This window comes from Capsella rubella, unplaced genomic scaffold, assembly GCF_000375325.1.
Source record: "Capsella rubella cultivar Monte Gargano unplaced genomic scaffold, Caprub1_0 scaffold_6, whole genome shotgun sequence".
NCBI lineage: Eukaryota > Viridiplantae > Streptophyta > Magnoliopsida > Brassicales > Brassicaceae > Capsella > Capsella rubella.
Window position 1 is genome coordinate 6,734,402 of NW_006238918.1, and position 24,113 is coordinate 6,758,514.

The following is a 24,113-nucleotide window of genomic DNA, read 5'->3' on the forward strand; positions in this document are numbered from 1 at the left end:
ATACTGATCGACAAGAAACAAAACAAAAAGAAAGAGAATATATATACATGTACGTCTTTTTCATTTTTCTTTAGAAATACATATACATCAAACATGTGACTCGCCAAAAGTTAATTAGAAGGAAAACGTTTGAAAGCAATCTTCCTATATTTGTGTTATATCGTGCATATTGATCTTCACCAAATTTTAGATATCAGATTTCAAATCATTTCAAATTTTAGATCACATGATTTGGCTTTTTATTTTAAATTCAACTTGGATTAATCATTTGGGCAGTACATTAGCGGTAAACACACACACACACACATATACATAAAACTTATGTATAAGTTGATGAAGTTATATGCGTCACAAAATATTGAGTTGAAAAAAAAAAAAAAAAACCATTCCAAGGATAATGCATGAAACAAAAGAAGAATCATATATAAATTACCTACTCACTCGCTCATCGAGGAAGGTAATAAAATATACCTTTTGAATCGGTCAAGCGACTCACGCCTCATAGAACTGATATATTCTTTAGAATATGGACTAATGACACCCGTCACGCCGTAGAATCGGTCTAAATGAAGCAATATAAGATGGGAGTTGAATCATCATTGGTGGACTAATATAGATACATAAAAAACAAAAATGTAAATTAACTGCAATTTTTTATATGATATTGGTATTTAATTTCAAAAATGAAAACAATATTATATAAGATTAAGAATTATAAGTTAATTTTAATGGCATGCCGAAGAGTGAAACAAAATCAAAATCAAAGTGTTGAAGCACAATTACCACTTATATCATGTATATGTATAGCAAATTAACAAGAAGTTACGTTCGTACGTTTGATCGTTTGAACATGCAAAACATATTAATTGACCCTTCTGCACTCTCTACGAATCTCTCCCTCACTTCCTGTGAGAATCTTTACATTTCCCATCTTGATCATAGATCTCGCAAAATTTCTATAGAAATCACTTTGGCTCTCAGCAAAATGATTCACCAAAGATACAGTTGGCGCTCCCGTTGAGGAGAACAAGATTTGATCTGATTTTATCACACCACGGTTGTTTTGAAGGTTCTTGAAATAGTCGTTATCAAATGAGTCCGGGCTTGTAGGATCAAGATTCACCCTCACAGTGAGATCTCCACCTTTGGGACATTTTCGTAGCAACGTTTGCAAGAACTTCGTTTCTATAGTCGGATCAGACTGTCCCTTCTTACCAATAAAACTGTGCAGACGATTGTTTATCACTCTACACTGAACCCTCCCGAAGGTATGAGCACCTGCATGTACATTATTATGATCCTTAATTAAGATATATCGTAACAAAGTATACTACTCAAGTATTTGATCTTTATACTCTAAAATTACAATCACATTTCTGAGGTGTCCAATATGAAAAATACATATATAGTAAAACTCGGAAGTACATTACCAGATAAAGCGACGAGATCTGTAGTGTCAAGATTATGTACGGAGAATTTGGAAGTAAGAATATGGAGGGAATCAGATCCTAGTGGAAGTGTAGCCACCGCGTCCGCACTGATAGCCGTCCGGCCATCTCTCCTTCCTAGCAATACGTCCCATGACGGCCCTCCCGCCTAAAGTATGATATAAATATTTTCTGAAAACATTATATATAGTTTTTGGTATACACTAGGTTATGTTTTCATAGGTTTAAAATTAAAGGGAATCTAAAAGCACGTAAATTTATTTCAAAAATGATGTTATTATACTACATATATACCAGTGCGACAGAGATCTCAGCTGCGATAGCGAGGATATCGGCACAAGAGACCACTCCAGGGCAAACATTCTCGAGGGCTGTTTTGATATCGTCAATCACTTCAAATCCGCCAAGAGAACCAGCGTTTTGGAAAGCCTCCTTCTCACCCTCTACTACATCCGCAGGAGCAGCGTCCAATAGTACCGAGCCATCGCACCCCTGTGTTTCACACACTACTACTTCAATATTGTATGCAAATGTTCACCTAATTCCACTAACAAAACAGACCTAATTATCATGTTTTCTTGACAAATTATATGTCTATATATATATATATATATATATATATATATATATATATATATATACTTTCCTTAGTTTATGATTAGAGAAAAAGAACAAGAGAAGTGATATTTTAGTTTGGGTTAAGAAAGACCGGTACTTTCTTAATATGAAAACCAAGATTAATGATGACAAATTATATCAAACATGTATAATCAAAAACATCAAGAAACTTTAAATTTGACCTTGAAGAATGATTCCACCAATGCAAAACTCTAAACTTAATTTTCCGTTACAAGGAGAGTAAGTACTTTTTTTTGGTGAAACAACGAGTAAGAACAATTAATAGCCCATTAAACCTTAAGAAAAAAAAATGCGGCCTAATCAAATATGTAAAGTCATGTCATGAGTTAGCCTTCATTCATAAACTTCACATGTGCTAGCTGGTTTTTAGATATTCAACATGCATGAATATGAGATCACGTGTGGATCAAACGATCGGTTTCATATTGTTAAACCAAAAAAGCATAGAGCGCAGATATATATTGTAATGAGTAGAAACAGATCTTACGTTCACGAAACAGTCGTGAAAGTGAAGACGCATGACTTTAGCAGTGAGTCTGACATCGCCACGGCTAGCTTGCTCTATCAAACCCCGAGCGATGACTGTTGCGTTAGGACAGGTCGTGGAGTAAAAACCAGAGCTAAGCTGAGCATTACCCAAAACCCCAAACAATATCCAAATCGAGAATAAAATGAAGAGAAGAGTTTTGCTTAGATACATTTCTAATTTGCTATCTCTTTGTTTGAAAATACCCTCTAAAAAGCTTCTTCTATTTCTCACTTTAATTTGTTGATGCTAAAATGAAAAACTTACAAAATCTTTTATAGAGAGTTTATACCTAATGTTTGAAGAAAGTTCTAACATGTAACATAAATATTATTACAAAACATGTCAAGTGTCTAGGCTTTTACTTTTTCTTTTATAGGACTCGGAAAAATCATAAGTATAATTAATGATTAGCATTCAATTAAGTAGCTAACCATTTGTCGATTTTGTAAAGTATACAAATAGATAAAGTGTTCATTGAGATGAATAATAGATTTTAAAAGAAAACGTCTATGTATACTCATGGAAGAAAACTGTCTTGCAAGACAGAACAGTTAATTAACTCGAAGAAAAATGGTATTATCGTAAATTCGTAATACTCGATGAGTTCAGAGACCAGAGTTAAAACACACATACATGTATTTTGACTTTGTTTTGTGTAATTTGTTTCTTCTTCTTTTTTTTTTTTCCCTTTGTGTAACTTTTTTTTTCGTCATTGCTAAAGTAAAATCATATACTTCTCAACAAAAGAAAATTTCATATTTGTTTAACTAACTTACCTTAAATATATATATATGAGACAGAATTTGATTATACAAAATTTCAAATATTAAATATATAGTTTCTTTTAGTTAGTTACTTTGCTATTTCTATCGATTTAAAATGGACTTTAAATGAGTTAAATCGTATATTTAAACTTAAAAGACTATTATTGAAAACATTACTTGAAAACAGAAGTAATTAACGTACGTCAACAACACTAATAATAACATAATTACTTGTTGGAATTGCATTATGCTTACTAATTCCTTTCCGCGTACAATTTTGGAAGTGCCTTTGTTCAAGACTTGAAGCCATCAAAATGGAGAGCCACTTATCTCAAAACAATCGGAGACGTTTTCAGTGATCATCTGCATGACTAGAAAGTCTCGAACTTTCCTTTTTTGGTCTCAGATAATTTTTACCGGTTGATATGTGCTTGTTGCAATGATTTTGTCTTATAGTACTAGTTTTGGTCTATATATACTAAAATTAAAAAAAGCAATTGACATAAATTCTTATTATTACACACGCGATCATTCTGATACACACGAGGAATACTATTGATTAACATTATTACATAAAATAGAAAACGACACACACATAAACATAATTAATTATTGATAACCCTGCAGTTTCTTCTAACCTCCCCACTAGCTCCATTCGCAATATTCCCCATTCTGATCATCGAACAAGTGAAGTCCCTGAAAAACAAGTACTGGCTCCGACTATAAGCCTCCACTAGACTCTTTGTGGTGTTCACGGCCAAGTCACTCGAGAACAGAATCTGATCAGAGCTTAAAAGACCTTTCCCTTGGAGTAGGTTCTTGAAATAGTTGTTGTCGAAGGCGTCCACAGAGTTCGGGTCAAAAGGAGCTGTTATGTTTCCATTACCTCCCACGGGACAAACTGATCTTAGATTAGACAACAGTGATGTCTCAAGTGTTACGTCCGGGGTTCCCGCGCCTGTGAAGTTGAACAGACGGTTGCTGAAGAGATCACACTTTGCTTGTCCAAAGGTGTGAGCTCCTTTATATATATATTTTATAAAAAAAGGCATGCATCAGTAACTCAGAAGAGAAAAAGAGCTATTAACTAACTAATTAAGGTTTATGTATAATTAGGGAGATGAGTTAACAACCTGATAAGGCTACGACGTCGGTGGTGTTAAGGCCTACGGCTACAAACTTGGCAATGATAGAGTCTAAAGGTTCAAAAGGAGATGGGAGATTGTTTGCACTGTTCTGATTTGCTACCAATCCATCTTTTCTTCCTAATGCCACTCTCCACCTTGGCCCTCCACTCTGCACATCAAAATTCATAACCCGTGATTAAGTTATCGACAAAAAAAGAAAGAAAATTTATTTACATATATTATTGTTTAAATATTTCAACCGCAAAAAGACAATCATTAATTAAACTTAACCTAACCATTTGTTTTTGTTACTAAATTATAATCGCCACCTTGGTCATATTATATAAATAGTTGTCCCGTAAGAGCTGTAACTCTCGTGTTATAATTAAGGAACAACTAATAATATTAAGATGGTTGTTAAGTGGGAACAGAAAGGCTTACCAAGCAAACCGAGTCACGAGCGGCCAAAGTAAGGATATCAGCACAAGAAACAACACCAGGACATGCCTTTTCCACAGCGGCTTTGATAGTATCAATTACTTCAAATCCTCTCACAGAGTTCACGTTTGGGATCGCGAGTTTCTCACTATCGGTTCCATCCAACAATATAGACGCATCACACCCCTGAAATTTTCATGCTACGTACGCTTTAGGAAACTGATTCCAGGTGTTTGGGGCATTTCTCTTAATGTAACAATATTTAACATATGTAAATATTTTTTCAATAGAAAAACATACACGTAAAAAAAGACAACAGTACTTACATTAACAAAACAGTCGTGGAAATGAAGACGAATGAGAGAAGCAGCAATCCTTTTTTCGGCATTCATGGCGATACTAACTTGGTTACGGACAATTTGTACAAGAGAGGGGCATGATTTAGCATATATGTCAGGATTTAGCTGTGCCCTAACCCCTGAACAAAGCATAAATAGAGTGAAAACAGTAAGCAAGACATGTCCTCCCATCACCTTGGACGTTTGTGTTTTCATTGTCTAGCTAGATGGCTTGTTTAAATGACTGGCTAGAGTGATAGTTTATTAAGATCACGAATCGTTGGGTTCTATTTATAGATAGTAACGATATCACGGGGTCATCACTTGTGCATGTATGGTATAGTGGGCTATTAAGAGAATGATTTAGTGCATGGTGACGTGCGGCGGCTTCCAAAGATTGATTTCTTATGCTCAAGAGGATGCATTAAACTCTCCATAATATTATAATTCTTGTAAGATTAGGCACTAAGAGCCATTTAAGTTCATAGATTCATTGATTTCTATCTTGTTATTTAGTAAATTGGCCGGTTTGATAATACGTTTAATCCACTAAAATAAGTGACTGAGTTTACTATCTAACATCATGTAGTCAACTTTGTTTCAATAGTGTTGTATTTTAATGTATTTTGAGGACGCAAGTGGGATTTGGTGTAAAACAACTCTCCCCACTCGTATGTATGTATTTTGAGGATGCAATTTTTTTTAAAACATTTTAACTCTTTCTTTGGATATTAGAAAAGCTAAGCATGCATGTTTAAATTTTATTTAATATGATAATGACTTACTAAAACATCCCAGTTCATTTCATATAAACAATATTCGACTTTGTAATCGCACGTAATTAAAAATGATAATTAAACTCGGTTGTTTATTAAGAACACCAATATGGCGAATGGATAACCTCATCATATACGTTGAAAACTATGTTTTAAAAAATATATACCAAAAGAATACTTATCTTCGAAAATAACCTTGATAGATGGTAGATTCCACGTAATAGTCATTTTTGTTATGGTCAGTGTTACTTCTTCCTCCTTGAACTTTGCAACTTGAGGCGATTGTTTAATATTTTATTCAGTTCACAAAGTGCATAGTCCAAATCGTTCCACACACTTCCACTACGTGTTTATTAGCTGCAGGCCTGCTTAGCATTATATGATCGGCATGCCAAAATAAAAGATGGCGCAAACCGCAAAGTGTATTCTTAATTCTTTATTATGTCGATATTGTATGCTTATGTAAACGCCAACTCCTTAACTCGATCTCTCTACAAGTCAATATCAGTTATATTTTTAAATCAACAAATACAAATTGGTAAAACAGTTCAGAATACTAAAATTTGTCAATAATGCGATTTTAATAATTTGGGCTTTTTATCTTTTCTTTCTTACACATAGTTTAAACAGAAAACCCGATATCTTAGTATAGAGTGGTATAATTTATACCTTATCCTCAGTGCTAAGTTTCATAAAAATATATTTTATTGTTTTTCAGTGTTGCTGAGTTTACATCATGATTGTATTTTATGTGTTAAATTGTTCTAAACTGAATTTGGTCAAACATGATATTCAATAGTTATATTTTAAAGATCATATTTAATAAAAATAGTACGTTAAATTTAACGTAAATATGTACATTTTTTCACACTATATACTTATTTAGAAGCAATATGTCGTATCATATTATTAATCACCTTCATATTTACTAATTGCTAACTAAATTTTGCAAGAATTTTTTTTTTTTGGTAAATTTTTTTTTTTTTTTGGTAAATAAATTTTGCAAGAATTGCGAACACAATTAAATGGCTCAAAATGTATCGTGGACATTAAATAACTCAACCAACTGATCCATATGGGCCCAAACTTGGTTTATCAGACGCAGCCCAAATACGTAGTACAGATGAAAGCAAAGTTGTATCCAAATAAAAACATCATTCATTCTGTCTGCAATCTGTCTCAAACCGAGACACATACATATTATGCTTATGCTATTATTATAAGTGAAGCATCAAAAATACAATTCATAGAAACAAACTATATAAAATCCATAAGTTTTTTTCCACTACAATGAACTTTGTTGCTTTTACTACAAATCTTATTAACCCGGGAAACTCATCAACAAGATGAACCAGATCATCATAGAGGTAATACCGAGAATATGTAAAAGTTCAAAAAAAAAAAAAAAAAAAAAGCTTACCATGAAGACTTTATATGAACTTCCCCCTGTGAAAGTGAATCTCCTAAACTCTGATACCAAAAGCGATGACGGGGAAACTAGACTACGCCTACTAAAGACAAGCACTTTTCTTGACATATACATCATAAAGCTGCAGAGATACATCACTAACGCCTGTGCACATAAGAGACTTACATTATTCCAAAGGGACAATGCTACACATCAACTTTTGCATCACACCTCTCCATCCATCACTGGTTACCGCCTATCATCATGGGTTCCTCCTGTCAGCTTCATTCCTTGGTCCAGGTGTCATATGGTTGTTCATTGTTCTCCAACAGAAACATTCTCAGATGTATCTTCAAGCTTCTCAATCGCCATTTCATTATCCTTACTCTGATCCATACCAACCTTGCCCTGATTCGTTTCCTCACATTGTTCCCCTGAAACTTCCCGAAACTCTGTCTCAGCTTTTTCCTTACCTTCAGGTTTCTTTTCCCCAGAACTTCCCACATCAGTCGTATGTTTGCTAACTTTAGCTTCATCCACAGTGCTCTTATTGTTGCTGTTAATTTCTTTCACAGTAGCCTCACCATCCCTACTCGCAGCATCTTGCATACAAACATCTTCTGCAGCTACATGGTTGTCCTTTGTTTCACCACTAGTACGTGCATCAGATCCCCCTGTGTCATCACCATCACTTTCAGATTCATTCTCAACAACTTCCTCGTTAGCATCTTCAGCAACCATATCCCTCCTCTCGAGATACTGCAACCTTCTCCTCATGTCACCCAACTCCCTCTCCATCAAGAACAACCTTTCCTTCAGTGTTAAGTTCTCTTCCTCCAGTTGAGCAATATGGCTATCCTGATCATCCACTCGGTTTTCCAATACATTGTTATACTCCGACCCACCATAATTGGGATAAATCATCTCAAACCGACTTAAATCATGGTCCAGTCTCCTCTCAACCTCAACATGCTCCTCCACATCACTCTCACTCGATCCACCTTCATCTTCATCATCCTCATCATAAGGTTCCAACTCATTTCCATCAGCCCGCAGCCTAATCAGCCCTTTCATGGAGCCATAGCCATCAACCCCCCACTCCTCTTTCGCCATATCCCCCAACACCTCTCTGGATGGCGAGAACATGGGCGTAGGCAGTACCGCAGGTGTGACAGGGCAAGGAGACACCAACTCAGCAATTCCACCAGATTTCTTTGCCCTGATAATGAACGAAGTCGTGTTTCTGGGAGCATAAGGAACATATCGGTTACCATACTTCTTCTTCGGATAAAACTTCCTCGTCTTTAACCTGTTCTGAGACTGCAGCTCGTTCAAAGTCGGCGGCTTGTAACCACCTGCACCAACAGGTCCAACCTGAATACTACTACCAGAACCAGGCATCTGCTGCTGAGGGTTATACATAGGAATCCCAGAGTTATGCATTCTCCTAATCGGCTGCTCCATCATTGGCCTCTTGTCACCTGTAATCTTCTTCCCTTTCCAATTGTTCCGCATCATTTTGGAATGCTTCGAACCAAAGTTGTTGGGAGGAAGGCTCTGGTACTCAGAACTCAAACTAGGGTTAAGGTTAAAGTTGCGAGGATTCATCATCATAGCCTGGTTGTTCATCATAACCTGAGGCTGCTGGTTCATACTCATAATCGGATGGGATTGGCCTAACAACGGCGTCTGGTTCATAATCCGTGGCTGAACCGGGTTCATTACCTGAGAAGGCGGCGGCGGATTCATCCTCTGTTGCGGCGGAGGCTGACCAATCATCTGCTGTGGAGGTGGCGGATTCATCAGCTTAGATTGATCGTTCATCTAAACAATACAAACACTAATCGAAATCGAACCAAAAAAAAAAACCCAAAACCCTAAATCGAAGCAAATTAGCAGATAGATCAATGGATAAGAGATCAATCCGAGTGCTTAGGGGAGTGAAATTGTTGTTTAAGATACAAAACCACAGATCAAAGAATACAAAAAATACAAACACAAATCAAACCAAAAAAAACCAACAACACTAGAATTTGAGATTTTTCGTATTTTTGATTGTTTTGTTTTTGTTTGTTCAGTTTGAAGTTTTTGGGGAGTTTTTGTAATTTGGATCTGGAAACTTTTTTTTTTCTGTGTTGTTGTCTGTCTTTGACAGCTTAAGAGAGAAAAATAAATAAATAAAAGGGCAAAGAGAACCTCTCCTCTGTGTGTGTACGAACGGCTTGAGAGATGATGAGAGAGATTCTTTAAATAGAGGCTGAGAAAAGATGCTTTGTTCTAATCAACGACGGAGATGACACCCGTTAAACCGACGGCTACGATCTGTTTTTTCTTTCTTTTCTTTTAAAGGTTGAGTCGGTTACGGGTTTCTTTGATATTTTTTATTTTTTATTATTTAGTTTTGAAATAAATTGTAAATCAAGAATTTGGCAAATATAATTTCACTCGTTTTTTTGTTGGTAATTTTAAAATCTAAGATCTAATTATGATATTATTATTTTTTATCTACAATGTTATTATTTAGGTAATTATATATATATATATTTTTAAATGATGGTATGTTTGACTTAACAAAAAAAAAACAAATAATAATGAGATGACAAAAAAAAAAAAAACAAATAATAATGATGATATAATTATTTAAAAGAAGGTAGAATAGTATAGAAGAAATGGACCATTTCCAAAATTTGGGCTATTGAGTACATTCTCGTCTAATCAAAGTCGTCTCTAATCTATAACGCATTCGTGTTCTTGTCCTTGTTACATCATTGGTTATGTTATTTTCTTCTTCTTTCTCCTCTTTCTTCTTCAGGTCATCTGCATATGCATCTAACATCTATCAGGTTACGACTATTCATATAAAGACGACTCAATCATGCAAACACAGCCAAGCCTAACCTGAGTTTGGGCATGAGTTACGAGCTTACGTATCCTGGTCCAACAGAGCTAACGGGTGCAATGAGCCTAGTCAAAAGTATTAAAACATATTTGACTTCTCATGGAAATTAAAAATTCTTGACTTAAAATTTCAGTCTAGTAAAAAACGCATACTTGACTTGGTGCTTCTCTCTCTGCCTTGACGAAAGGAGATATAGAGATGGATTCTGTGTTTCTTCTATTTTACATCAGCGTCATGGACCAGATTTCAAACCTTGAGATACGATAAGCAAGTTACATCGCATATTACCATATTATGTTTCGTGTACTTTAAGCTTTTTAAATTGTTGTCAAAGATTGCATTAAACGAGTTATTGTAGTACAAATTCGACCTACCAGTGCAACAGGGGAATCAGGGAAACCCCACTCCTGATGTTTACAGACAAAAGCAATCTCTGCCAAGTATAAATGTCTGACAGTCCAATGATTCTCTTAAAGTTTTTATGACTTCTAAGCTTCTCAAAAATGTTGCAATCCTAGTGAAAGTTTCAATTCTGAAGCCCAATCTCCTCAAGTTCCACACAATTCAAATCGCACCGGATTCATAAGTGGCAAAAATTCTTCTAATTTGTTATCCATCTACCTGATCATTTAGCAAAGGTGAGTAGATCGTCCGCAGAACATTAATCCATCAACTTACAATCGTTTCCAACTTCTAGTAATAACGAATGAATATGGATGTTGTTTTCCTAACATTCATTGTTATAAAAATGAATATGAATATGTTATAACCCGTCTACAGAAGCAACTCATCTTCTTTCTTTTTTTATTACTAAGGTAAGAGACAAACAATTGAGGCTAATCTAGCTCTCAGACGAGCTCAGACACGAGTCGAGGCTTTAAACCATGTGATTCAGATTCATGTTGGAATTAGGGTACGAGCCGGACAAGTCATTTGGATTGTAACAGACTAAACATCTCTCAAAACTACCATTTACTTAAAACCCGACACCAATAACATCCATCTATCCATAGAGAAACAAAGACAAAGACTGATAGGGGGTTGTGTTACTTGTGTATCATAGACAACGATTGAACACCATATATGACAACTTCCAGCTACGGCCTATGACACGGAATGAGTATAGTACCAAGCTTCCAACATGTTTGTAACCTGAGTCAATTAGGCTTCCCTCTCTATGAAATGCAGGAAAGCATATCCGGCACCACAGTTTGTGCTTCAGGGCCAGAAATGCTTATGTACCCTTCCTGACATTATAAGACTCATATATTAGAATGTTACTTATTTTCTTACCACATTCGAAGTCATCTAGCAAACACAAGATAATAACAATAATCAGGAAGAAGAAAGGAGCACACACTTTCTCTTCCTACGATCAATTGCAGCAGCACCCATATTCCTGGTTTCATTCTTAGAAAGCATATTATTGTACTGCATTGGAGAAAGGGCTGGAGAGAGAGCAGCAGTTGCAGATGGTGCAGGTGGCAAAGAAGTTGAAGGTACAGCCGGTGGTGGTGGAGCTATAGGCTCTGGAAGAGGCCGAGGTAGAATGTGCTTCAGCCTGTTGTTTCTGTAGTTCTTCCAATAGTAAAACTGTTGCCTATGTGCCAATTCCTGGAAGTCGGATTCAAAAGAAGACAGGGTTCAAAACTTTAGAAGACTTCTTCAACAATATAATACAAGGACATACTGTATGTAGTATGAAAATACTTTACTTATCTCATGAAATCAATGGAAATAACACAGAACTACAGAGCCAAACTAGCAGAACGCAAGTATGGTTAGTATTAAAGACCCTAAACTCCCTAAAACCTACCAATACCCTACACATTTGAAGCACTCCCTATTTACACTGCGCACTAAAAGGCAGGTGTGGCAAGTTTGGTTGATGATTCTTATACCTTGTTTGCGGGATGGGCCATAGCAGTTCTGAAGTTGGGGTTTTGAAGAAGTTCGAGGAAATATAGGCAATGTGGGTACCTATACCAGGACATAAACACAAGAACAAAAGAAAACAGATAAACAAGCAGAGAAATCAGATATATTTCAAACCTTCATAAGACTACCATAATTCCATAAGATATTCCAACTCACATTATGAACTTGATGTACTCTGGTCGCTGCCAGTATTGAAGATATTTTAAGTATCCAATAAATGCTTCATCTTCAAAATACCGATTCTGTGCCAGGTCTGCAAAACAGAACCCAAAGGATAAGTGCACAACTAAGAAACAAAGAAAGAGCATGTGAAGGAGAAGGTGGTAAGTAAACCATCCAAACATGCAAAAAAACAAAAGATCTCTTATCACTTTCTAATAGTTAACTGCTAGTGTTATATCTTCATGTAGCATTTAGACTCCCCTCATCTCACCTAATTTGTATTGGTGTGTCATAAGCAGGTACATTCTAAAGTTTTTTGCAGAACTGTTCTCATTATCAACAGCGGGAGAAGACCAAATGGGATTAGGAGCAAAAAATTTTATCCAACCAAAGCACACAAGATCTCATTTAAGTTACATGAATACAAAACTGCTTACACAATGTAAAACCCAAATTAGCGAAACTATTTTCGAATCAAAAGCACAAACGCTAAGCCAGTAAGCCCTATTAACGAATCCTCCAAAACAATAGAAGGGAAAAGGCTAAAGGAACTAACAGTGGATGTAAGTAGGATTGGCGAGACATTGAATGAACTCAAGCTCCAGTAAGAACCGTTGCCTTCCACCGTCGGGATCCTTGTAAGTAGTCTTTGGCCTGTAGAGATGGAATTAGAATACTAAACAGCAGATTGAAACATATGAAAGTGTACAGAAGAAGAAGAAGAAGAAGAAGAAGAAGAACCCACGGGGATGGAATCTCTGATGTATCATCAATCTCCTCTGGCGACGCCATGAACGAACGAGATCTGAATCAACCAATTGACGAGTTCAATGAACGCAAATACCAAAACGAGAATCGAATTTTGGATTCTCAAGCGGAATCAGAAAAGCTTCGCACACAACTTCGATCGACTGAAAAAAGTAGCGAAAGAAAACAGACGGAGACGGAGGGAGGAGGAATATAAACCAAAGTCCTAAACCGGTTCTGAGTAAAATTGAAAATACAAAATTTCGGTTTAAAAAATATGTTAAAATAAAATTGAAAATACAAAATTACATATTTGTTAAAGACCATGAATCACACAAACATAAATCTTGGATTTTGAAGATATGGAATCTATATTCAATGGCTATTTTTTTGTTACAAAAGTGGTTTGAAATCGAGTTTATCCATCAGTGAAATACAATTCTGGGACTACAATAGATAAGGATGTTGTACTCTTTGTCATGCTAACTATGGATAGGGATTAGGGAAATGAGAATCTCTGCAGGCTAAAGAGGAAAGAGTCAAGCTGTCAGAATTCTGAAGGGATTAACATTTGGCTCCAACTGAGTTTGCCCTAATGTAGTAGTCCTCGCAAAAATGCGACAGTGTTGATGTGAAAAGCTAACAATTATCTGCTAGTTTTCCCACAGTCAACCAAAAAATATAAATATTAGTGCCTTTAGACCCTGGACTACCCTATGCAAGTCCCAAGACAGTTTTTGTATCCAGTTGGGGGTACTGTGCTCAAGTCTTACTTACCAATCAACTACTTGCTAGACAAAATCTGTCATTCATAAGTTACTGGCCTTCAAATATTCAGGGGATGACTTTAACATGTTTCACCATAGCTTGTGAATCCCAATTGATAAATCTGATGAGATGGAGACGAGCAGAGGATGAGAAGAATGCCACTCGGCTTTGAACACTCTTTTCTTATGAGCTTTCATCGAGAGAGACGGGCTTGGTGCATTGTAGCGGATATCAAAGATGTGGATCACAGGGTCTGCAGAACCAGATGAAATGTGTAAACCATCAGGAGACCAAGACTGGTTAATTAGTGCCGACTGCGACTCACTGCTTTCTTGCTTCCACCCAAAAGAAAACAGTTCTGTCTGAGGCAATCTTACATCATACAACCGCAGTTGCCGGTCTAGCTGCCTGCAAACATAACACAAGCAAAGGAAAGAAGAATTTTGAGGCAATTGCTTTCTTGGGGTATATATATATATATAAATCAAGAGTCTGTTTTACCTTGTGTGAACCATGACAAGGTTAAAATCTCTCGGGTTTGGCAGTATATTTGTGCATCTGTTGTCTAGTCTATGTTTGAATGTGACTTTTTCTTCTCGAGCATCAAACCCAACAAATCTCCTATCGTCTCCACATGACAAGACAAGGTTGTTATGGCGCATTCCAGCAACTCCCATCACAGCCGATGAGTGTGAGTCCCTATGCAGAAGGGTCGACTTCCACGCATTATTCTCAGATTGATCCCGCCATAACACTACTGCATGGTCACTCCCACCAGTTATGAAACAAGGATCATCCCAAGGCGTAAACATGATTCTGTTAATAAGACCTTTGCTATGAGGCCTGTCCTCCAGAAATTTCGACTCACAACTCTGCAGATGAACAGATATCCAAAAATATGTGAGCACATAACAAGCCTTTCCAAAAATAAAATCGTACAACCATCACAAGCTAGATCTTAAACCAAATAGATAAATCCAGGATTGAACATAATTCCTAATAATTCCAGCAAAAATGATTTTTTATTTATTTCAAACAGATAACAGTTTAAGCACACATTCCACTCATGAATGTGCAATAGCAAATTTAAATATGGTAAAACGTTAAAGTGTGTAACCGCTTTCATAGAGTTTTACCCCTCCAGATTCATTTAGATATATGGCTGATATTTGAGGGTGACCTTCATCTGCAGTATACACGGAGAAAAGTGCACTTTTGTGTGGATGCCAAGCTATATCTTCTGCCCATTTCTTCTGATCTACTGCTACCCGGTTGACCGTATTAAACAAAGTAGCTGTCGACCTGGTCAATGGTGAAAGCATTGATGGATAGGTTAGTATTCAATGAAATATAGATTAAGATATTCACAAAAATAAGAGTTAAAAAGATTGGTGGTTCCTGAGGACAAAACTTCCCAGTAGCGAACATTGTACAAATTCTATTCTCTTAAGATCTTGTACACAATGTATTGCAGCTTGTTGACAAATATATGCGAAAACTAATTTCGCCGACTTAATATATGGATGGATGCAGATGATATCAGTTGGAATTGGAAATAGATACATTTGACACATTTGAAAATCAAGGAAATCTATATGTATTTGAAGTTACAATCCCATAACCACTCCTAAAATCAGTCGGCATAAATATCAATTAATTAACTAACCCCAAGAAATTAGCAAGAACTATCATAATCAGTAGATCAGGCATATTTACGGCAGAGTTTACCTATCGGATTGAAGCTTCCAGAAATGAACCGCCCCATCCAATGCACTGAAGAATAACCAAAAACCAAAAGCAAGACGGGAAAAGAAATAGATTAAGCACATGAGTCAAGGGTATATTAGATTAGCTAACTGTGTCTAATGCCTTGGTTCCCTTTCATGTTAAAATATAATTTCCTTCGTAAGAAAATCCGAATGTCATCCACTAGACTGGCAGAGAAAAAAATAGGTAGCGGTCTTTCATTTTTTTAGAAAAGAACCAAACAAAAATAATGTAAGAAGCACCTTGTAGCAAATAGTTCACGGCTTGAAGGAGAAAGAGCAAGGCTTCTCATTCTTTTCGTGTGGCAACTTGGTAGCATACCTACAGTACGACCTTCAATTGTGGGACGCAAAGAGCTCCTACCTATAAGCGCTATCAACTCATCATGTCCTCGAAATTCTGAAAACAACAAAAAGAAACAGTAGATTCAGACGCAATGAGAAGGTAAGATGAGGCAAATCGACCAAAAGAATGGCTTTACCAGATTTTTCCTGTTGTTGAGAAATGGTAGAAGAAGCTCGGATCCTTGGCTTTGCAAAGTCCTTATTAGTCTGGTTATCTCGAGCTTGAGCTTGAGCTTGAGTTTGGTTATCACGATCTTGAGTTTTGCATACCACTTCATTAAGAATACTAGGAGATTTCTTGGCCTCAAGACTACTTTTGGCTTCCTTTGAGGCATCCCTTGTAGCCATGGGTTGAGCTACGTTATCTCGACCATGTGATTCCCTTACCACTTCACTAGGAATACTACGAGATCTCTTGGCCTCAGGGACACTTTTATCTTCTTTGGGGACATCATAATCCCTTCTATCCATGGGTTGAGCTCCATTGTCTCGATCTTGGGTATCCCTTACTACTTCATCAGGAATACTGCGAGGTCTTTTGGCCTCAGGGCCACTTGTGTCTTCCATTGGGATATTTTGATCCCTTGTAGCCATGGGTTGAGCATGGGTGGTCTCATTTACTTCTGCTCTAGCGGGTGCAGAAGTTCTTCGTTTAAAAGAAGGTGGCAAGATAATGGCTGGCACTTTCAAGGATTCCATCTCACTACGTGAATGCGGAGTAGAGGAGGTTTCATTAGGAGTCTTCGCCTTATTTCCCTCAGTCCAGAACTCTGCTATACCAAATAAACTTCCATTACCAGGCACTTTTGATTTAGACTTAGACAAGGTACTATCTTGAACACGATCAATTTGTAAAAATTTTGCCTCCGCATCTGCCATCAGTTTTCTCTCTTCAGCAAGCTGCAGATACATCAGAAATCTTAAGAACAAGACCAAACAGTAGGACGGACTCGCGCTTGTACATTTCAAGAGAGAAAAAGACAAATCCTTAGAAATCAGAAAACAAAAGGGGAAAACTTTTGAATTTCAATTAGGTGCCCTTCAAAGTTTCAAGCAAGAGGATGACATTTGAATGAATGAAAAATATCATAAATATGTTCAAACTGGATTCATATTGAAAAAAGAACAACAAAAAATGGAAACGGAAAGATCCTAAGAGCAGTGAATCAACCAAATCCAAAAAGAAGAAAGAAGAGACCTTTCGGTCGAGGATTGAAATCTCGTCTTTAAGGCGTTGGATTGAGTTGGCACGCTGGTCCATGAACTCTAGTAGAGCTTCTCTATCATCTGGGATTTTAGTTGAGAATGTTTTCGCTTCGACTTCAGTCACTTCACCTTCTTCCCCGTGTTCAATTTTAGGTTTTATCATCGCCGTCGTCGCCATTAAAGTCTCGGTTCGTCTTCCTCCAATCCAAACCCTTTTTATTACCCGCCCGATCGTGAGAAGTGGGGCTTATTTTCCCTCTTGTCGTTTCAATTTCGCAGCCACATTTTTTTCACTTTTTCCGATTTTGCCGCTTCACTTACTAGGGCTAATGTAATCGCGTGCAGCTCAACGGAACTTGACAGTGTTACACTTGCACGGAATATTCCTTCATTTGGAATTTAAACCGTCAAAATCTACAGTTGAGAAGTCTATGACGGACGTTAAGCACAGAGATACATCCGTTAAACAAGCTTCAATAAAACAACAACAATGACAACAGAAAAACCAAAATCAGAAGACGAAAAAATATTAATTTTGATTAAGGAGACTCTGTTCTAAGAAATTAAATTAAGTTCAATTACACTTGTAGCTGCGTTTATTCCATACATACTGAACACAAAAGTAGACTGTTCTAAGAAGCTAAAACAACTCGACTCAGCATACAACAAAATTAACATTTCAGAAATAATATCAAAAGTGTATACCAATTTTTGGATTCCAAAGGATGAAAAGTAAAAACACTCTCGCTTCAGCATTCAGAAAATGTACATAAACGCAATGGAAGTCAGAAAGGATGTCAAGAGTATGGAGACAAAGTTCACACCATTGTTGTCAAGGATGTCCAGACCTGATATCTTCTTTACTGTCGGCCCTGGTTTCCCTACAATCTGCAAGACACATAATTCGGTCAACAACGCTTCTCCCTCGATTCCACATATTCACATGTGTTCTTTTAAAATGTACCTTGTTCCGGACAGAGCAGAAGCCACTGAATTGGATGGTTGCTCCTAGTACAGAATCAATAAGACTCCCACATAATCCAGCTAATGCAGAGAGTGGAACGACTAAGAGTTGCTTCAGAACCACATTGCTTGCACAACTTGCGGTAAAGAGTCCGAAGATAATGAACGTTAATCCAACAGTGGTGCCGGCTGCCAAGGCAGCTAAGAGTCCTGCTTTTGTAACTCCACCATTTGTGCCCTTTTTCACCGGCTGAGAATAATACCAAACGTTTAGCTAAACAGAAAAAATTAACTAGCGGCTTGCAAAAAAGGAACAAGAAAAAACCTTTAGCGTTGTGACTAGTCGAGGCTGGGCATCACTTAGAACCCCAAGCTCCGAGGACCAAGTGTCTCCATTACAGCATGCATAATGACCGATGATCCCACCAATAAGAGCAGTTACAGTTTCTGACTGCTTTGAGTCCAAACATTTGTCCTGCCAACCCGTTAAAGTACATGCAATTACAACTAGAACTGATGCAATTCCACTATTGCATAACACTTGTACCCTGAAACAAGATATTCGAGGAATCCCCTGTCAAAGCAATTTTTGGTTGTCAAATAAATAACAACTTCTGCAAGTATCATTTGCTAATATGCCAGTGGAAAATAAACGATGCCCAGCCTCGACTAGTTATTTGGATGTGGAAAAATAACTTATTTTCCTTGGCTAACCATAAAAAAACAATCTCTAAAAATGATGTTCTAAAGTTCAACATCAACATAAACAAAGGAAAAGGGAATATCTTTGTGTGTGGTACTGTGGTTCTATGGTATGCTAAGAACGGGAGGTATAATTTTCCCACAGATAAATAAATTTTGCACAATGTTGAAGTTAGAATCGGCTCTCACTGATCTAGAGTTCATTCCCTTTACTTGATCGAAAATATATTCTCCCAAAAGACTCTCAAAACATATGTATAAATTTCAAGAATGCCTTCAAAATGTATATTTATCATTATCCCAAACTTCAATCTCATAGGAATCCAAACAGCTCACTCTCACATAAGTCAATACACCAGACTCTACCAGTTTTAAAACTTACCAGTTCCTTTGCCCACCTTCCTTGAACTCAGCATCAACGCGTCGTTTTTTATCTTCGCCAACTTTAGTAAGCTTCGAGGAAGTAAGAAAGAACACAAGCAGCAGAGCTCCGTACCTTTTTTTAGATTCAACACATTGATCCGATCAATACCAATCGGGAAACAATAGAAAACACTTTCTCAACAACTAAACAATCGAATGTTCATAACCAAAGAAATCAAAAGCCGGAGAAAAAACCTGAAACCGGCGGTGAAATGGATGGTCATAACGAGGAATCCAGCAATTCCACCGGAGAGATCAAGTGACCTCCGCTTGTACGAACGGAAAGCGATGAGTGATGAAAGAATTACGGCGAGGATAAGCCTGAACTGCGGCGACGTTTCCATTTTCCCAAGTACTGGCGGAGGAAGCTCGAAGTTTCAGTTGTTCAGCGCCGAGAGAGAGAGAGAGAGCAGTTGACCCAAACAACGTCATCACTCATCACTTTGTGTTGGTTAGAAGATGTTGTTACGCAGGCTTGGACCTGATATTAAATAATGGGCCTCTAATGGGCTGACCCGATATAGATTTTGTAACAGACGAGATAACGCGGGAGAACATATCTTCCTTCCTACGTGGCCGGAGAGAATCCAATCGGCGAACGAGAGATGGGACCAGTAACGATTTCGATTATGACGTGGCACCACTTAAATCACAATATCCGTATTCCCTCTCTCTTTCCTCTCACACCCCTTTCTATCTGAGCTTCTCTCTCTCTGTAGAACAATAATGGCTGCGGCTGCTTCTTCCCTTACAATCGCGTCGTCGTTCTCCGAACCTCGGACTCAGATCCTCCATTCCTCGAAGCGTTCGAACCTTCCTCTTCAATACAACATCCCTTATAAGGCCGATTCACGGAGCAGGAGTAGAAGATTAGGACTAGTCGTCAGTTCCGTTTCAGCCCCCAACGTTGAGCTTCGTACTGGACCTGATGATCTCATTTCTACTCTCCTCTCTAAGGTCTGTATCCCCGAAACTTTACGCCCATCTTATAAGTTGAGGATCTGACTTAATTTTATATTATGGCCTTATGGGAGTGGTGAACAGGTTGCGAATAGCGATGGAGGTGTGACACTGAGCCCTGAACAACACAAGGAGGTGGCACAAGTGGCTGGAGAGCTTCAAAAGTACTGTGTCAAGGAGCCTGTTAAAAACCCTCTCATTTTCGGAGGTAAACTATTTAGGAGCATAGCTGCCATTGCTTCTTCCTTGAATCAAAATGTGAATTCTCCAACTGTGGTGCAGATTGGGAAGTGGTGTACTGTTCTAGACCGACCTCTCCCGGTGGAGGCTACAGGAGTGTGATAGGCCGCCTCTTCTTCAAAACAAAAGAGATGATACAAGCCATTGATTCTCCTGATATCGTCAGGAACAAAGTTTCCATCAATGCTTTTGGTTTTCTTGACGGAGATGTCTCCTTGACAGGTAGCACTTGAAAACCCATATATGTATCCCCAGTCTCATCTTTTCCCATCTTTAATCTTCAACCACTTTTATGATCCCAGGGAAGCTGAAAGCTTTGGACAGTGAGTGGGTTCAGGTGATCTTTGAGCCTCCGGAAATCAAGGTAGGATCTCTGGAGTTTAAATACGGGTTTGAAAGCGAAGTGAAGCTTCGGATCACATATGTAGATGAGAAACTTAGGTTGGGATTAGGCTCGAAGGGATCATTGTTCGTCTTTAGGAGGCGTCAGTAATATATGTTTTTTCCCTCGTGCATCAATCAATACAATGCACTACAGAAATGAAGAAACAACATATGGGCACTTGTGAGCGTATAACTTTCGAAACCCACATACCTGTGTACACATATGGTGTTTTATTAGGAACTTTGTTGTAATATAAGCTTCATTCCAAGAGAGTCTCACTCCTAATGAGTAGTTGAGTACGCAATGGTGAGCATCAAAGTATTTTCACAAAGAACTACTAGAGCCACAAATTCAAAAGATGAATGCTAAAATTCAAAACTTCTCACGGTTAACTGAAACATTAAAAACACCATGTACATACAGATTCAGAGCTGCTACACCTGTGACTGTGAGGACCAAAGCATACATGAGTTATTCCCGAAGAATCTATAATGCTCTCAATAAAAGATATACAGATGTAAATGATGAAGTTTGGTTTAATCACCGCAAGCCTGGATGATTGCATTACACAATCTACACACGTCCTCTTCCCCGTCCTCTTCCCCGCCCTCTTCCTCTTCCCCTTCCCCCTCTTCCCCCTCTTCCCCTTCCATGGCCAAAGTCATTGTCTGGTCTTCCGTAATCAAACATATTCATTCTGATATCCACTGCCCCGGTTCCATGCATCTCCTGTCCCTACACAGAAAATTACAATCACAGTTCTCTCATCGTATGGTCCCAAAACGTAATACAAATAAGTCATTGAAAGGAAAAAATGGTGTGCTAATCAAAATTATGGTCAGGTTAATTAATCAAATGGCCAATTAAGCATATACGCTACAGATCATAGGGATAATCAAAGATGTTCTGACTCACATAAGAGTCTTCCAAATCAAACTGATTCTGAAGCTGCCATGCAAGATCTTCATCGCGGGTGGTGTCGCTTGGATGGTCTGCCGTTGCAAGAACTCCCCCGCCAGTATTCCTCTTTTCCCACTCCTCCAGTGTAAACACTGCAGAGTCTTCTTCTTCTCTCCCCCTCCCTCTACCTCTACCTCTACCTCTACCTCTTCTTCCTTGGTACTGCCGGTCATTTGAACTCGAATTTTTCATTTTCTCAAGAAGTATCTGCGCAGCCGCTTGGTTCTGTAAAGGAATAGCTTCCACCACTGCAACAATGGGATATATTATGGCGCTAGCGAGTATGAGAGTTACTTAGACTTATATGATATGAATGATAGATATCTCATCTACAATTCAATACAATTGCCAGATGAAAATGCCAAACTAATTTAATTATCAAAATAGATGGCACACCTTGTTTAGGTCTTGTGTCTGAACTGCTTGGCTTTTCCTGATTTTCAACTTTGACAGATATATTTGGATCAGAATCTGCAGGATTCCGTTGTAAATTCTTATCTGTACCTTGTTTGTTCCCACCAGCTTCACTACTTTCACCTTTTTCTCCGCCGGTGTGTTTTACGTTGCTTTCTGCAGCAGTAGGTATGATGTTCCTCGAAGTCGTCTTGTTGTAATCTGTCAAACATCAGACATACTGACAGATTATACATTGTCCAAACTTCCATCATGATACTTGATGCAAGCCAATAAATTTGAAAAGCAATTCAATAAATTTGTTGACAAAGATTGGCCAACCGTTTAAAGTGAAAGAAACATGCAATAAACTACTGGAAGAAAATTGCATGACAATGCGCAAAATAAGATAACCCTGCTTACCACGGTGATGGGAACCTCTTCGGATCTGCAACTCCTCAAATGGGGGAGGGCCATCACCAGCTTTGCTTTCCTGAGATTTCCTTCCAGATGAACTAGCCAAACTAGCATATTTTTTCTTCATCTGCCATTCTTCAGTGAGTGATGGCACATTACCGCCCAATAAAGTCACCTCTTTCGGAGTCAAACATACTAGACCGTCACGTACCACAGCCTTATTTTCTAAACGGACCTGCCAACAATATTATGTTTTCATAAGACACCCTCCTGATGCATGACAGTATGACACACACACACATATATTCAATCATAATGCACAAACAACACAACATGAATCTGTCAATTTAATTATATTGAGATGTAATACCTTAGTACCAGGAATCACATCACTGCTAATCGATGGAATATGAGAGTACTCAAGTGCGGATATCTCAGTCTTCCCATCAGTCAGAGCGAATTTGAGCACTCGTTTACCATTTGAATTTCCCAGGAATTCCTCTGCGCTACTTCTTGTAACATCCCTAACAGAACTTATCTATGTTCACAAAGCAAAGAAAACCAAATCACCACAATACAGAAGTAGAAGTACCAATCTAAAAACTAGGAATACTCAAACGTTGACATACAAACAAAGACTGGAAACTACTTAAAATCTTAGTATACCACTCTCTGATCATCAACTATTTGAATTAGCCAAAACCAACAAGTTTAGAATCAGATAAGAATGCATTATAAATTGTACGCATTTGGTTCTTAGTGTTACTGTCTTGAGCTGTTTGAAGCAACGTACCTGGAGCACTTTGGGGCCTTGGAGATGAGAACACCTGCGTAACTCTGTTGAGTCAGGGAGGGACTTGCCTCCGATTAACCTAATATCCATGTTAAGCAGCTCGGCCTCCACTGACTCCACCACCGCGCTTGTTTGATTACCGCCGCCAATCAAGGAGTATATATCATTGACAAGAGATTTCAGGTAAGATACGTCTCTGAAGCACCAGCCCCGGTTGGTTAGGGCATTTATCACGACGGCGTGGGCGTGGTCGCCGGCGGAGGAGGTGGATGTTCCCTCCATTGCGTCGATCCTCTGGTCGCACCGGAGAATTTCGAGATTCTAATTCGGGGTAAAATGCTAATAAATAAAAAGGAAAAAGACAAAAAAAAACAAAAGAGGGAACTATAGCCCCATATGACATATAATGAATTTTTAGTGAAATTTGTTTGCAATTTATGTATGTTTTTTTTTTGGTCATCAATTTATGTATGTTAAAAATAAATAATTTGTTAAAAATATTAGAAAACATATATATTTTAAAAATTAATTTAAATTATATACTTTACTAAAAAATAAATTGCTAAAACAAGTACTACG

General features: G+C 37.8%; 8 protein-coding genes across 8 annotated transcripts; 1 reads left to right on the forward strand and 7 right to left on the reverse strand.

Annotated features, from left to right (window-relative positions):
* Positions 1 to 713: 713 nt before the first annotated feature.
* On the reverse strand, positions 714 to 2,840 carry LOC17882044 (peroxidase 58). Its single transcript, XM_006289296.2, has 4 exons — positions 2,575 to 2,840; positions 1,743 to 1,940; positions 1,431 to 1,596; positions 714 to 1,278 (listed from the first exon to the last, which is right to left on the reverse strand). The coding sequence occupies exons 1-4, from the start codon at positions 2,785 to 2,787 to the stop codon at positions 863 to 865; spliced, it is 993 nt and encodes a 330-aa protein (XP_006289358.1). The 5' UTR covers positions 2,788 to 2,840; the 3' UTR covers positions 714 to 862.
* A 1,040-nt stretch (positions 2,841 to 3,880) lies between these two features.
* On the reverse strand, positions 3,881 to 5,523 carry LOC17881618 (peroxidase N). The gene is made up of 4 exons (XM_006290092.2): positions 5,272 to 5,523; positions 4,949 to 5,131; positions 4,514 to 4,676; positions 3,881 to 4,401 (listed from the first exon to the last, which is right to left on the reverse strand). The coding sequence occupies exons 1-4, from the start codon at positions 5,497 to 5,499 to the stop codon at positions 3,986 to 3,988; spliced, it is 990 nt and encodes a 329-aa protein (XP_006290154.1). The 5' UTR covers positions 5,500 to 5,523; the 3' UTR covers positions 3,881 to 3,985.
* A 1,736-nt stretch (positions 5,524 to 7,259) lies between these two features.
* Positions 7,260 to 9,485, reverse strand: LOC17882847. Its single transcript, XM_006289282.2, has one exon. It carries the CDS (start codon positions 9,289 to 9,291, stop codon positions 7,783 to 7,785), a length of 1,509 nt encoding a protein of 502 aa, XP_006289344.1. The 5' UTR covers positions 9,292 to 9,485; the 3' UTR covers positions 7,260 to 7,782.
* A 1,754-nt stretch (positions 9,486 to 11,239) lies between these two features.
* On the reverse strand, positions 11,240 to 13,415 carry LOC17882122 (mediator of RNA polymerase II transcription subunit 31). The gene is made up of 6 exons (XM_006288640.2): positions 13,212 to 13,415; positions 13,023 to 13,120; positions 12,461 to 12,557; positions 12,268 to 12,346; positions 11,727 to 11,980; positions 11,240 to 11,613 (listed from the first exon to the last, which is right to left on the reverse strand). The coding sequence occupies exons 1-6, from the start codon at positions 13,256 to 13,258 to the stop codon at positions 11,601 to 11,603; spliced, it is 588 nt and encodes a 195-aa protein (XP_006288702.1). The 5' UTR covers positions 13,259 to 13,415; the 3' UTR covers positions 11,240 to 11,600.
* Positions 13,416 to 13,758: 343 nt separating this feature from the next.
* Positions 13,759 to 17,654, reverse strand: LOC17883553. The gene is made up of 7 exons (XM_006287159.2): positions 17,291 to 17,654; positions 16,230 to 16,992; positions 15,991 to 16,147; positions 15,710 to 15,754; positions 15,118 to 15,283; positions 14,483 to 14,853; positions 13,759 to 14,389 (listed from the first exon to the last, which is right to left on the reverse strand). Exons 1-7 carry the CDS (start codon positions 17,474 to 17,476, stop codon positions 14,071 to 14,073), a joined length of 2,007 nt encoding a protein of 668 aa, XP_006287221.1. The 5' UTR covers positions 17,477 to 17,654; the 3' UTR covers positions 13,759 to 14,070.
* A 160-nt stretch (positions 17,655 to 17,814) lies between these two features.
* On the reverse strand, positions 17,815 to 19,970 carry LOC17881768 (protein PGR). The gene is made up of 5 exons (XM_006286555.2): positions 19,582 to 19,970; positions 19,346 to 19,459; positions 18,587 to 18,809; positions 18,263 to 18,511; positions 17,815 to 18,186 (listed from the first exon to the last, which is right to left on the reverse strand). Exons 1-5 carry the CDS (start codon positions 19,728 to 19,730, stop codon positions 18,055 to 18,057), a joined length of 867 nt encoding a protein of 288 aa, XP_006286617.1. The 5' UTR covers positions 19,731 to 19,970; the 3' UTR covers positions 17,815 to 18,054.
* A 92-nt stretch (positions 19,971 to 20,062) lies between these two features.
* Positions 20,063 to 21,241, forward strand: LOC17883845 (probable plastid-lipid-associated protein 8, chloroplastic). Its single transcript, XM_006288492.2, has 4 exons — positions 20,063 to 20,343; positions 20,431 to 20,554; positions 20,629 to 20,808; positions 20,889 to 21,241. The coding sequence occupies exons 1-4, from the start codon at positions 20,113 to 20,115 to the stop codon at positions 21,077 to 21,079; spliced, it is 726 nt and encodes a 241-aa protein (XP_006288554.1). The 5' UTR covers positions 20,063 to 20,112; the 3' UTR covers positions 21,080 to 21,241.
* A 96-nt stretch (positions 21,242 to 21,337) lies between these two features.
* LOC17882583 (tudor domain-containing protein 3) lies at positions 21,338 to 23,916 on the reverse strand. The gene is made up of 6 exons (XM_023780880.1): positions 23,535 to 23,916; positions 23,112 to 23,279; positions 22,748 to 22,976; positions 22,328 to 22,546; positions 21,887 to 22,179; positions 21,338 to 21,706 (listed from the first exon to the last, which is right to left on the reverse strand). The coding sequence occupies exons 1-6, from the start codon at positions 23,814 to 23,816 to the stop codon at positions 21,545 to 21,547; spliced, it is 1,353 nt and encodes a 450-aa protein (XP_023636648.1). The 5' UTR covers positions 23,817 to 23,916; the 3' UTR covers positions 21,338 to 21,544.
* Between the last annotated feature and the right edge of the window lie 197 nt (positions 23,917 to 24,113).